This window comes from Myotis nattereri, assembly GCF_964212035.1.
Source record: "Myotis nattereri genome assembly, chromosome: 7".
Lineage (NCBI taxonomy): Eukaryota > Metazoa > Chordata > Mammalia > Chiroptera > Vespertilionidae > Myotis > Myotis nattereri.
The window spans coordinates 71063338-71078312 of record NC_138082.1 but is presented as its reverse complement, the minus strand read 5'-3'; the positions used below and the strand labels follow the sequence as shown (position 1 = coordinate 71078312).

The window sequence follows — 14975 nt, the reverse complement described above, 5'->3', positions numbered from 1 at the left end:
CATAACTAAAGCAAAAAAAAAAATCCTAAGGGTCACTTGCTATCAATATGAAAAATCTAAAGCAAAACCGATAGTTTTCCTTTTGAACTGTACAAATCCACTGGTTCAAATATCCCTGTGACCTTTAGAATCAGTCAGTATATGTTATAGATTTTTGCCCATTTACTTTATTACTTGCAACTCATTGTTATAAAACTGCCAACCACAGAAACTTTCCCATCGAAACTGTGTATTTTCAAACTCTGGAGGCCAATGTTGTCATCAAGCCAACCAACCAGAAGTGAGGACATTTATATACTCTATTATCAATTCTAGAGTCATCCATATCCTTGAAGCAGCATCCCGTTATCATATACCAACCCTCTCTGATTACACTCTGTTACTGTCAGAAACCCTCTCCGTGCAGAAAGAGAGAAAGTGCCTCCTTGTATCGGGTTTATTACATTACACTCTCCCTGTGTAACCACAACAATATTGTGTGGATCAATAGAAACAGCAAAGAACTAGCCTTCTATTTCCTTACTCCATCAATATTTAAAATCAGGACTCCCAGTGGTGGACAAAGAGGAGCATGCAACCTGACCTAATTTTTCTCAAGGATTGCTCAGAAAAATAAATAGGCTTTTATAAACTAAATCAGTAATTCAAATAAATAGTAAGTAAAATAGTTTCCATCTGGGCAATTTTGTATATGAATATGTTTTGTAAATAATTAAACACACTATCTCAGGGAAATCATTTCAATTATAACATGAGGATTTGTTGTAAAGGGCGACAGCAGCAGCAGCAGCTTGCTGAGCAAATCCAATGTATGAACAATCTGGCTTCAAAAAAGAGAATCCCATCTCACACCTAATTTTCTCATTGCTAATCAGTGGGGTAGGAGGACATTCATTAATTTATCAAAACATCATAATTTTAAAGTGCATTAAGTAAATCCAGATTTGGGGGAAGTTAGAAGAAGCCAGATGGAATATGATGTATAATAACCTTTCTATATTATTCCGAAGCTAATTCAGCCCACAAAAACTTAACATCATCCTATTGTCACTATCCTATCTGAAGGCCACTTTATTAGCAAATCAACAATACTCACTGAGTGTTTATAATGGGCTGAACTTGTGTAGAAACTATAGGCTTTATTTGCAGGTAAGAGGTAAAAGAAAGACAGTTTTGAACCATGAAATTCACATAAGAGTGGAGCACTCATTTTAGTAATTATAATTAGAAAGAAAAGTGCCTTTTTTCCCTTCCTTTACTCCCTCCCTCAGTCTTTCCCTCCCTTACTCCTTCCTTCCATCCACAAATATTGAGTACCTGCATGTCCCAAATGAGTTCTATAGTCCAATACTTACATTATTCTAGGGGAATCAGATGTAAAAGACTAGTACCTAAATTAGTTCATTTCAAATCGTAGTGTTATAAAGAAAATAAAACTAGAAAATTACATAGTTATAGGGTAGGCGTGGATAATTAACTAAAATTGGAAAACAAGGTAGTGATGGAGACGGTATACACCATTAAATAGAATGGTCAGAGAAGGTCATTCTGAATGTTGACATTTTAGTCAAAACTTGAATAATAAGAATGTGAATATCATAGAGAAAAGCATTGCAGACAGGTAACACAGCACATGGAAAAATGTCAAAACAAGAGTAATATGGTTGAAGAAGGGCCAGAAAACCAGTATGACTGTTGTGTGATGAAAGGAGAGTAGTGGGAGGTGAGATTGGAAAGGTAAATGGTACCAGTCCGTTAGGCTCTTACAGGACCTGTGAGCTATTTGAATTGTATTCTCAATGTGAGTGAAAGTTTTTGGGAGATTTTTAAGCAAGAGAGTGACATGATCTGGTTTACATTTTAGATCACTTGAACTGTTATATGGAACATGAATCTTGGAGGGGAAACTGAAACAAATTAGGAGTCTATTGCTACTCCAGGGGAGAGCTGGGTAATGCAATCAATCAATCCATTCCTTTTAAACAGACTTTTGCTAATTAGAAACCTGCTGTAATGGAGAGCATTATATAATGATCAGTACAACTACAAGCACTACTCTGGATTTCTAAGTATGGATCTACAAATTAAAATAAAGCAAAAATCTCTTTTTTCAGTGTCCATATTGCTCTACTACATTTGTAAGGAAAAGGGACTGCAAAAAGGAAATAAATTTGGAAGAACAAAAATGATGATAACTTACCATTTTTGGCTTTGCAAGATCTGTTGTCTGGCTGCATTATGTAGCCCTCCACACAACCGCAAGCATAGGATCCATACGTGTTTACGCAGGTCTGGCTGCATGCACCATAAATGGCACATTCATCTTGATCTAAAAGGAAAATTGGCATCATTTCTAAGTAGATTTATAGTTGGGCATTTTGTTTTTTCTTAAAGAAAACTTTTAAAAAATATAGTTTGGAAATAGACTATTGCTCTAAAAAGGAAGGGCCACCCTAGCCGGTTTGGCTCAGTGGATAGAGTATTGGCCTGAGGACAGAAGGGGCCCGGGTTCGATTCCAGTCAAGGGCATGTACCTCAGTTGCATGCTCTTGGCCCTGGTCTGGGGCATTGCGGGAGGCAACCAATCCATGTGTCTCTCTCACATCAGTATTTTTCTGTCTCTCCCTCTCCATTCCACTCTCTCTAAAAATTAATAAAAAAATATCCTCAGGTGAGGATAAAAAAAAGGAAGGGCCAACTTCAATAAGTCTTTTAGAAACTACACTAACTGAAATAGTAATAAATAAAATTTAAAAATCAGCTAATTCATTGTTGTTTTAATAGTTACAGAAATATAAGATCAAACTTAATGCAACATCTTTTATTATTTTTTATTAAATTAAACCTTTATTGTTGAAGGTATTACATATAACCCCCCTTTTCCCCCTATTGACGCCTTCTAGCCTGCCCCATGCCCCCCAGGCCTTCACTACCCTATTGTCTATGTCCATGGGTTATGCATATATGCATACAAGGTCTTTGGTTGATCTCTTCCTACCAATCCACATCTTTTATTTTAAAAGAGTTTTTATTTACATTTTTGATGGGCAGGCTAGATGTCCTTGGATAGTTCTACAAAGGTATGAAATGCACTCCAATGAATATTTGTTGAATAGTTCTGTTTATGACACTGACTTTTTCAGTATTTTAACAATTAGCCTAATAACATAACATGGTTTTCAATAAACATATTAAATAAGAGTTCTGAGCCAAGCTATGCAAACTACCCTCAGGAAAAAACAAAACAAAATAAAACAAAACAAAAAACATTAAGCACTTGTTAAAATGAAAAATATTATCTTAATTAAATGTTATTTTAATATGTATGATCCTCATTCTACTCCCTCTCTCCTTTTTCTCCCTGTACTTACTTCCTGCAGCAACTTGTACAAATCTCTATAAACAGCAGGTACTTAATGATTCTTAACCAAGCAGGCAAAAACACAAATTCTGTCAGTCAATAATTTAGACTAATATGTGTCTTTATTCTGTTCTGTGTACCATGAATTATAGTAATCCCCAAAAAATCCAAATTGATAAAACATGATTCCTACTCTTAAGTGAAATGAGTATAGTGAAATATAATTTTGATTTTATGGATTTCCTTACAATATAGAGAGAGTCATACTCTAGTTATGATATAGACATAGAGAAGCAAATGAAATTGCTTGGAATTAGAGAGAGAATGTTAAGTGAAGGCTGTATAGTGAGCTGAGTTAAAGAATAATTTGAATTTTCTCAAACTGAATAAAAAGGGATGAGATGGAATGGTGCATCCCAGTTTAACAAAATAGCATGTGAAAAGGCATTGGGATGACACAGTGAGGATTTTAAAGACCTGTAAAGAGTTGAGTGGAGTAAGTGTGTATAAGGGAAGTGGTAAGAGATGGCATGGCGAAAGTAGTTTTAAGGCCAGCGAATGCAGCTATTGTATGCTAAACTAAAAGGCTGTGCATTATACCTAGACTGTGGGAAGCATTAATTAGATAAGCTATATGATCAACTTTATATTTTAAAACGAAACCAAAAAAATGGATTGGTGAAAGTAGTAAAGAGGTCCTTGAAATTTAGTTATGTACTAATTTCACTCAAGAAACTTTATTTTGAAGTCATTATATTTTGAATTAAGTCAGTGGCAATAAAAATGAAAAAAAAAAGCATATTAACTTAAATGTTTAAAAAACAGAATAGGCAACATGTGAAGACTAATTGGATATGATGAAATTGAATGGTGGTCCAATTTGATATGAAGTATAGGTTTCAGTGGAGTTATCATGGAGGGAAATAGTGAATTTGGTTTGGATGTGTTATATTTGAGGAGTCTGTAGGGAATTCTGGAGTAAATGACTAACAAGTAGTTGGAAATATGAAACTGGCAAGATTAGTGAGATCTGTCTTGGAGTATTTGGGAGTCAATAGCAAATGGATAATAGAATGAAAAACAAACAAAACAAAAAACAAGTAGCAGAGGGTTAGGTCCACACACACACACAAAAAGAAAGAAGTGAGAAAAGCTTGGTAGGTGCACAATACTACAGGACACCAATATTAAAAAGGCAGGAGCCACCTCTGAAGGAGACTTCATGAGAAATGTAAGGAGTTAGGGAAGGTGACATAGTGTAATACTCAGTGAAGAAACCCAGTAATATAGATACTGAAACTGTCATTAGGTTTTGGAAGTTAGGACGTGGCGTAGTTACCTTAGCTCAGTGAAAAGGGGATGCTGCCTTAAATGGCAGGTAGGTCTTACAGTATTAACTGGAATGTGCTTTTGTTTTATTGAGTCCCTAAAGGGAATTGAATATACAAACTTTGGCCTATTAATTATGTTTCTTCATTGGAACTTGGAAATACTGAATTTGAAGAGAAGTTGGAACTCTTGGAAACAATTTTGGAGAAAGGGGATGAGGAAAAGACACAGACGAAAAAAGAAGACAAGAGAAGCAAACAAAATGGCTAATGAGGTTGTGGTTTGAATTGGATTAAACTGCTATGGTATAATAAAATATATTATTTGTTTTTTGTCTTCAGTTCTTCAAACCCTTGTATTTTCTGAGTAATAGAGTCTTCTTTGTTATTTATAACTAGTGCCCCAGTGCACGGATTTGTGCACATTGAAAGGAAATTAATTAGAAGATGGCCAGTGGGGCTGGACTAGATGGACCAGACACACCCTGGAGCCAATCTCCTGTGGTCCCCCCCCCCCCTGCCGGACACACCTGGGACAGCACCGCGGCTTGAAGGACATCTGCGGAGTGAGCAGTTGGGAGGGTCTCTTGGCCTGGCCTGTGGGGATTGGGCTGAAACCAGCTCTCCGACATCCCCCAAGGGGTCCTGGATTGCGAGAGGTGGTTCTCCGATGACACATCTCGGAATCAGACTCCCTCCTCTGTGGTTCTGGGTGAGTCACCCAAGAACAGCAGCTGCCAAATCACCACAGTTGGCAGCTCCTGTGTTGAGTGTCTGCCCCCTGGTAGTCAGTGCACATCATAGCTAGTGGTCAGACAGTTGGTCGCTTAGCCTTTTATATATATAGATGAGGCCCTCTGGAATACACCAGAGTCTATGCTAGTGAGGTCACTTAGGGTGGAACTACTAGATAATGTCAGGATGGGGGTTAGTCACCACAAAGACCAAACAGAACTCTAAGCCCCACCCTCTGACCACCCAAAGCTAAGAAAGGTATTTAGTAAAGGAAAGCAAAAAGATTATTGAGAAGCTAAGGGACCATTTTAATTAGAAAACTATGCATTTGTAAGGCATTACTTTGCACTTTTCTCAGGTTTCTTTAGCTTTGTATATTAACTAGCCTGCATTCATGGATGGCTTATTTGAAGTAAGTAGCTTTGGGATAGAAAGAATAGTCTTTGAAGCTGAATCTACAATGATAATGAAAGAAATGAAATCTTATATTTGGTAAAGTCCAGTCCACAGTGGCAAAAATGATTCTTATCTATTTTCACAGATGGTTCAACATTAATGTTATTGGCTTTTATTTTAGTTTTTCTGATACCATTATGTTGTCCAGGAGAGCAATATGATTAATGATTTCTTTTGTTCTTTCTCCTTAGCCAGAATGCACTGCTGTGACATTGATATAACTCCCCAAAAATTGACCACAAAGAAGTAGGCATGTCATTACTTTTAATTCTGCCTACTTTCTTACTTTAAGGACAGAAAATATTCTGGAAATACGGCTTCTGGAATGTGTAAATGATGTTCAAACCTGGCCATTCAGGAGTGCAGAGAAAGAAAGAAGAACTCTTCTTCCACTGGGGACCTTCCATAGTGATTGCTGCATAATTTCTTATTTATGTTCAACAGAGGAAATTGATTGAAGTTATCTTTATGCATTTAATGAGGAGATTCAGGAGAAGAGAATCATTCAAAATGAGATGAAAACCCTGATTCCTATAGGAGTCAGGTGTAGCCAAAGAATAAGAAGTTTGCAGTAGATATATTAGCCTACCCTGTGTGAATGACAACTGCTGGTTTACACTCAAAATTGTAGCCTGGCCGCCATGGCTCAGTGCTTGAGTGTTGACCTATGAACCAGGAAGTCACAGTTCAAGTCCCAGTCAGGGCATATGCCCAGTTTGTGGGTTTGATCCCCAGTGTGATGCATGCAGGAGCCAGCCAATCAATGATTCTCTCTCATCATTGATGTTTCTATCTCTCCCTTTCCCTTCCTCTCTGAAATTAATAAAAAAATATATTTTAAAAAAGAAACAAAATTATTTGTGTGTCTAGAGGTACTTATCCTCATTTCGTTGACTTTTGTGATGATATGGGGTCTAGTCTGGCAATTCTTCTGATTTGTTTTTTCCTCAAAATATGACTGTTTGTGTGCAATCTTCTAATTTGTAAGTGTTTACTTAAAAATAATGTCAGTTAAAATATGTCGGTTTGGTCCTGCTGTAGGCAGTTAGACAGACATGAGCAGAGCAAGGACAATGGGGCAGGTCACTAGTGTGGAAAGGCCCAAGTAACTAGCAATGTACAATCAATTGTGGGGCAGAGCCTCGATCCCAAGGTGGCTTTTCCTCCCCTAGCATATCGCTGGTCATGCGGTTTGGACCCCCTGACTTTTATTCCCTAGAGATAACATCTATGCCTTAGTTAGTTGTATTTCACCTCCAGGCCCAGAGAAGCAACAAAACCAACCATGACTGACATCAGTGACAGGGATTTCAGAAACAAAACAGGCAAGTTTAAGCTCTGGGAGTCTTAGAGATAAGGAGGGTCCATGCAAGAGAAATGCATAGATTGGGGCTTGAAGACACCAAAATGCTTATCTTACTTGTACAGAAGATAGAGAAATGCCACAGGAAGGGATTGGGGGGCGTTCCAGGCAGATGGAAACATTTCTGGCCTGAGCAATTAAAACATCCATAAACCAAAGACAGAGATATCTCTGGCCTGAGCAGCTGAGAGACCAAAGGCAACTCTAACCAACAAGATAAGAGGGAGGGAAAATGGGGGAACCATGTGGGATTTAGACTTTGAAACTAACACTATGTAGCAGAATGACCAATGAGGAAGTCATGAGGGTCCTGAATTAATAAAGGCTCCAATTAGAAAGGGTCAGGCTCAGACGAAGATCTGCAGCCTTTATAAACCAGGAGACAGAGACTCGGCAGATTTTTAGATATTTTTGGATTTAGATTTTTCCCATTGAGAGAGAGAGCAGGCTTTTCCCATTTGGGGGCTCCTCCCCAGGGAGTACCCTCTGGGGACATCCAGCCCAGATGGAGTGTGCATATGCTTCTAATAAACTTCTACATTTTTATTAAAGAAATCTGTTAGTCCACAAATTTATTATTCAACTTCATTGTATAAGAACCCACGAGAAGAATCTGCACCCCTGAACCTCACATTTCATCGGGACCAGCTGCATTGAATAATGAATGACTCCCTGCCCTGGTGCTGGCCAATCATTGGAGACCACAACCCTGAAAGGACACACGTGGAAAACTGCTGAATATTCTATTGAGATCTCCCCCTGGGGCCTCCCCTAAAATTTCCATTCTTAGTATGGAGGGCCCAGTGCACTCTCCCTCCCAGGAGTGCACAGTACCTTTCCCTTTCCCTACTCCTTCCTTCCCAGGCACTTTACCATTAGCTTCCTCATTTTCAAGCTCCAAGGCTCCTTCCCCTACTTCCATAACATATTTCCTAAGCCCATGTCTTCTAGGAATTACTTTGTCTATCTCTGTAATTTACCAAGTAAATATTCTCTTACAGTTTTGGGTCTCGGCTGTGAATTATTTCCTATCCAGAACCCAATTACCCAGGTTTGGTCTGACCCCACTAGTCAGACACCTGGTGCAGTTCCTGCTGCCTCCAACTGTCCCCTTTTGGCCAGATGATGCATCCACTGGGCCTGATAGACATTTAATAATAAATGTTTCTATAACATTTGTATAATGCAGAAAGTAAACAACAAACTACAAATTCAAGGCCCAAATGTTCATTAAAAAGCAATGTGCCTCTTTTTTTTGGGGGGGGGGTTGTTTTGTTCTAGAGCAGTGGTCAGCAAACTCATTAGTCAACAGAGCCAAATATCAACAGTACAATTGAAATTTCTTTGAGAGCCAAATTTTTTTAAACTTAAACTATATAGGTAGGTACATTGTTATTAACTTAATTAGGGTACTCCTAAGGCTTAGGAAGAGCCACACTCAAGGGGCCAAAGAGCTGCATGTGGCTTGAGAGCCGCAGTTTGCCGACCATGGTTCTAGAGTATTCACAAAACAAGAATTAGGACATTTAAAATATAAATATTGTCATGTTCACCATTATTAACATAGTGGAGAAATGCCAATTGTCAGAATTTCCAATGCAAAAATTGTAAAGGATATTACATGATTATTATTAACCTAACACAGTTATACCACCCTGCAGCTGTATAATAGGCATAATACAATTAGAAATTTAAGATAATTAAATCCAATGTTTTAATGGTTAACCAAAACACTTCCCATGTTTGACATTATTGTAACATGAATCAAAAATGATTGATGTAAGTGCCGTCCTATAATATTTATGTTTGTGATTTTGCGGGGGGGTGGGGAAGGGGGTGAGTGTCAACTTTTAAATCTCAGGGAAAAATAAATGTAAACTTTGTGTGGATCACATGGTAGGTAATAAAAAATACTTCGTAAAATTTCTTTTCACTAAGCCTCTGGAAAAAAAAAATTAAGAGTCACCTGTCATACTTACCTTTACAGCTTCTTCCATCTTCTTTTACTTCAAATCCATCTTCACAGTAACATCTTGTACTATTTCTGACCACTGCACATTTATACTGACAATTCAACTGCTGGCAATTGGGCAACAGTTCTGTAGAGAAAAACAGAAAGATCACCTCTATATGCATGTGCACATATATTTTTTAAATTTAAATATTGTTAATATTTGCTCAGTGCATCCTTCAAAGTTTCTGTGATTGGTTGAGAGAACAAAGAGCATCTATTCCTTCTAAAATATGTTGCTTCGCATTTGTTTGAAGTATCATTAATATTTCAGGTCTATCTGTTCAGTCTTTCACTTTTTAGCTTATTATATATGTTCAAAGTCACAAAATCCTATCAAATTCTTGTAAATTAAATTATTTCAAATGGAAAAATGTCAACTAAGTGGTTGATTTCACCATTGGTTCCATGCCTTTCCTATCTGACGTATCAATTGATTTTCTATCTTTTGAGCACTTGTTTTGATTTACTAATCCATGTGTAACCTTCAAAGCAATCAATGAATATATTCAATTTAAATAATTTTTCTTTCACGAGTTGCAAAATATTAGACAACTACTGGACATAATATATTTTGTTATATCTGAATTATTTCAGAATGAATATTTCATTAAAACAAAAATTAACAAGCCATCAGAGCAAACTAAGATTCAATATGATAAATGCATGAAACAGCAGAAGTGACAGGAGAATATTCACTGCGTAAATAATTTCTAACAGGAATAAGAATTGTTAAACTAGAAAAATATATGCATAGAACATGTAACTGATTTTTCTATTTGAAAATAGGGGTATTGCTAGACTGGCATGGCTCAGTGGCTGAGTATGGACCTATGAACCAGGAGGTTACAGTTCAATTCCCAGTCAGGGCACATTCCTGGGTTTCAGGCTCGATCCCCAATAGGGGATGTACAAGAGGTAGGCAATCAAGATTCTCTCTTATCAATGATGTTTCTATTTCTCTCACCCTCTTGCTTCCACTGTCAAACCAATAGAAATATATATTTAAAAAAGAAAATAGGGTTATTAATGGATTGCGACAGCCCTCCTGTCCCACCCCAGGAAGAAAAATAAGGGTATTGAAGGGTATTGAAGATTAAACTTAAATGATTTAAAATATGTTGATATTTGCTGCAAGTTTATCTGCCGCTTCAGAAATATATATATATATATATATATATATATATATATATATATATATATGTAAATGTATAAAAAGTCAAATGTGGAAAAGAACAGCAAGAATATTTCAAGCTGAAAATTTGACACTTTACTAGAAATTTAATTATCTATAGTATTTTTTTAGCCAATTACTTTTCAACTCTCTAATTATTTTATCCATGTTCTCTCTGTAAAACTTCAAATTTCCTTCCTATGGTCACACATATTGTGAAGGCAGCCTGAGCCCTGCCACCCCCCCCCCCCCCGACACACACACACACACACCTGCATTCTGATGCATAAGCTTGCTAGCCCCAACCCCCTTTCCGCTTGTGTCCTCGATAGCCTTCCAGAACCTGTTTATCTGCAGCGCGGGACATAAAAAGCCCCCACAGAAGGTTAACTGCTGGCATCAGCTAGCCTGGGTGGTTCGTCGTAATCTCACTTCCCCCATCCCAACCCATTGGGGGCTGCAAAGCCTGTGAAAAGTCCGGAAGCCTGGTCCATATTTGGGAGACAAAGAAACTAAGGGGATAAAAGGAAAGACAACCCCCAGCCCAACCCCTCATTCGGTACTCAGGCTTTGGAGACTGACTCCCCTGAGTCACCACACTAGTGCATCTGCAAATAAAGGGTTTTCCTGAATCTCCCGAGGGCCCATTATGTGTTTTCTGGTCGTTTGATAATTTCTGCCACGGTATGATAATTTTGCTTCCTACTTTTCTAAGAAAATTGAAGCATTCAAAAGAGATTTTCCACAGATCTGTTTTTCATATTTATCCACCTCTGCATATTCTTGTCTTTCTTGCTTTTCAAACTCATAATCAAAGCCCAAACCCCAATTCCTTTACACAAATTCCATGCCCTCTCACCGAGTCAAGGATATAACTTCAGCTATTCTCTACTTCCTCTCATAATTGCTTTTTATTTTTCAAATAACTATGTACTAGAACAAACTAAAGCCCTCAATCTTTGTCAATTAACTTTTACCAGAACACAATGAAGCCCCTTTGTTTGAATATTACCTCAGGCTGCTTTAACTCTACAAAGGCATAGCTGGCTAGTTGCCTCAAAGGCCTATGACCCACAAATCCTAAAATATTTACTATAGCTCTTTATAGAAAGTTTTCTGACCCCTGCACTAGTTCAATCTCAGCATCAAACATGCTCTGATTTTTCCCCAACTTAAAAACAAAGAACTTTGACCTCCCTTCTCCTATTGGTCACCATTGTTCAATTCCTTTTTGCAGCAGAATTTTAAAAATTACCCATACCCACGGTCTCTCTCTACCCTTCTGTTTCTATCTTAAACCCACTCCATCAAGCCTTTGCTCCAAAGAAATGCTCTTGTGACTATCTCCAATGACCTTGATGCTAACTAAATACAATGACCTTTTCTCAGTCCTCATCTTCCTTGACCTCTCAGTAGCAGCAGACACAGGTAACTACTGTTTTCTGATACAGATTCATGACTTTACTTCCACGGGCTCCACACCCTTGGTTTTCCTCCTATTTCACAGTCTCCTTGGTGAGATTCCTCCTCTTATTGTCAACCTGCCACTGTTGGGGTGCCCTAGGTCTGAGGCTGTGGTCTTTTTCTATCAATATGCTATTGGTGAGCTCAACAAATATCATAGCTTCCTCTCTGACTGGGACATAACTGTAATATCATAACTTGACAGCTAGCTGTGCCGTCTTCAATTTCTAATGTTCACTGCTGTGATTATATTAAAGTTCTTTCTCCTTGAAAACTTGGAACAATTGTTGTTTCCAAAATATAAATTCAACCAATATACAAATTAACTATATTTTATTTAATAGGTTTGGATTTGGGATCAGTGCTAATTTTATGCTAACATAAATGTCAATATTTATGTAACGTACAAAGAGTAGTAACCTGGTTTATAAAAATGTATTAGCAATAAAATATGTAACAAATGTTTCTTTATACCAGTATATATAGCTACAAATTATAAATCTATATCAAGTTCTTTAATTTTGCAATCTTTTTGAAACACACAACAGTTAAACATGTAGTTATTATTGTAACTTACATTTTACAGATGACAAATCTGATGGTTGATAACCCAAGATTATACAGCAAACATACAGTAGAGTTAGCATTCAAATTAAGGTCATTCTAAATATAAAGTCTATGTTCTGATACCTATATATTCTAATACCTATGTAATGATACCTGTAATTCCCACTGAACATTCTGGTGATGGCTGGAACCATGGTGTATCTTTGTTTGTCAACCTAGGCTTAGTAATGTGCGACAGAAAACAGGAAGTATTTCACGATTTTTATAGGATATGCATAAAAAAATAAATAAAATAGCTGAACTCTAGGATGAAGATTAACAGTCTCATGTTTCATTTCTACTTCATTAAACTAGGTTCTAAATATCGTTCATTTACATCTTCAAGTCAGGTAATTGAATTGTCAAATCTTGTTTGATTATTGTGAAATCATTTCAAAATTGCTGTGCATATATGCGCTACTTTAGTCCAACATGGATTGAGTACCTAGTCAAAGTTAAGCACTCTGCTGGGGTTCCACAGATACAAAATTGCTTTACCCAAACTAAGTGATTATACCATGAGTGGGGAAGTTGGTGGTGTTAGGTGGGAAGAACAATGTTAGACAGCTATAACTCATAGCAGAATAATATATATGTTAAATAAAAATGTAAATTCATAAGCTAGATAGAGAAAAATTCATTCACAGACTGAAAATGGGGGTAGGTATCTGGAACATACTGTTGACTGTGGTAGAAAATATGACTGGAATTGTTTCAGACCAGGACCAAGTGGATTAATTATTAGATTAAGTAGCATTCTCTCCTGATAATGGGAGTCATTGCTAGTTAATGAGGACAGGGTAATATATTCTGACTTGTATTGTTTGAAAGTACCTAATAGCAGGGAGAAAGATAAGTGAAAAATAGTGAAAAAAGAAAAGCCATCTAAAAAGCTACAATAGCAAAGGCATAAATTAGGGCTATGAATATTTAGATCAATGGATGGTCAAAAACTTGGTGAAAGTATAATGTCAGGGAGTTAATAGTACCAATAAAATGTATTAAGAATGACAGGAGAACTGGAAGTTTTGGGAAAATAATAAATTTGTCTTTGTTTAGTTTAAAATGTTGGTAGGGTAATGGGCAGGAGAAAGTTGAGAATTTGAGTCTATTTAAGAAAAGAAGGTTGGACTGGAGTTGTAAATCTGGAAGTTACAAATGTAAAGTTGGTGCTTGTAGCCCAAGGAGGAAAGAATCATCCCTCATCAAGAAGTTTTATGATACAATTATAATCCAGAGAACTTTTACATGTGAAAGGCAAGGAGAAAAAGCGTTAATGAAGAAACTGCTAAATAATCAAACATATAGATGAAGAACCTAGAAAGCTTCACAAAACCTAAGAAAGAAGAACAGTTCACCAAAGTGAGCAGAGCCATTAATGGCAAAGCCTTAGAGATATATACTTGGATGAACTCTAAAAAATGCACGGGGTTTCCAAATAGGATCAATGAAGACCTTTAAAAAGGGTTTCAGTAGAGCAGAGAGGACAAAGATAAATGTAATAAGGGGCTGGGACAGAAAGAGGAAATGGAAAGGACTGTCATAGAAAAGACTTACACATTTTAGGGGATAAAGAGAAGAAAGGTATGGGTATGACCGACGTAATTTAGTCTGTACCTTACGGCAGGCGTAATAACTCAGTGTTTTACATGTATTGTTTTTTCCACTTAATCCCAGTAGCAGAACTCTCTTTTCCCCTGTCTCAATCTGAAGTAGAAAATCCACAGGCTATTGGTTCCATCTTTCGGCTCTCCCAGGGGTCCTCAAACTTTTTAAACAGGGGGCCAGTTCACTGTCCCTCAGACCGTTGGAAGGCCAGACTATAGTTTAAAAAAAAAACTATGAACAAATTCCTATGCACACTGCACATATCTTATTTTGAAATAAAAAAACAAAACGGGAACAAATACAATATTTGTATTTGCATGTGGCCCGCGGGCCATAGATTGAGGACCCCTACATCCAATGCGTACTGACTGATTCAAGTTAACAACATGGGGGTTGTGATGGGGAGAACTGAAGAGAAATAAAAGAAAATGGGGCAGGGGAATGAGTATGAAAACCCAGAACCTCACGCACAGTTTTGAGTGTTAGGTGGGGGTCTGGTGGTTGAAAATAGCAGAAGAAACCTGGGCAACTTAGCTTGTGGTTTATTGATTGTATCCTGTGTGAGAATTTGTGTTTGTGCAGAGAGGTGATCGGGAGATGATTAAATGGCATATGTTATCAGGTAAAATGGTAAATGCTGATTCTTCTAACCGGCTATGAAGAACTATGAAGAATTGACAACATGAAAAACTAAAATTTAAAATTTGGCTTGACTCTGTGAAAACAATACTAAGTATTATAATGTTATCTATTAGAACTACTTACCAGTTATGCCTAATTATGTGCAACACTATAATGATTATGTATGTAATTAAAAATTCATCAAATTAATTTTGCTAGAAAGCTTATTAGAGTAGAACAGAAATTTC

The 14975-nt window shown here is 37.1% G+C and overlaps 1 protein-coding gene across 2 annotated transcripts in view; it reads right to left on the bottom strand.

Moving 5' to 3' along the window:
* Positions 1 to 14975, bottom strand: part of LRP1B (LDL receptor related protein 1B) — a 1698272-nt gene that overhangs the window by 911605 nt on the left and 771692 nt on the right. For both annotated transcript variants that reach the window (XM_081095916.1, XM_081095917.1), the window contains exons 4-5: positions 9223 to 9342; positions 2201 to 2329 (exon numbers count right to left, since the gene is read on the bottom strand). In XM_081095916.1, coding sequence (XP_080952042.1) covers positions 2201 to 2329; positions 9223 to 9342 — 249 coding nt within the window. The remainder of the gene's footprint in view (positions 1 to 2200; positions 2330 to 9222; positions 9343 to 14975) is intronic.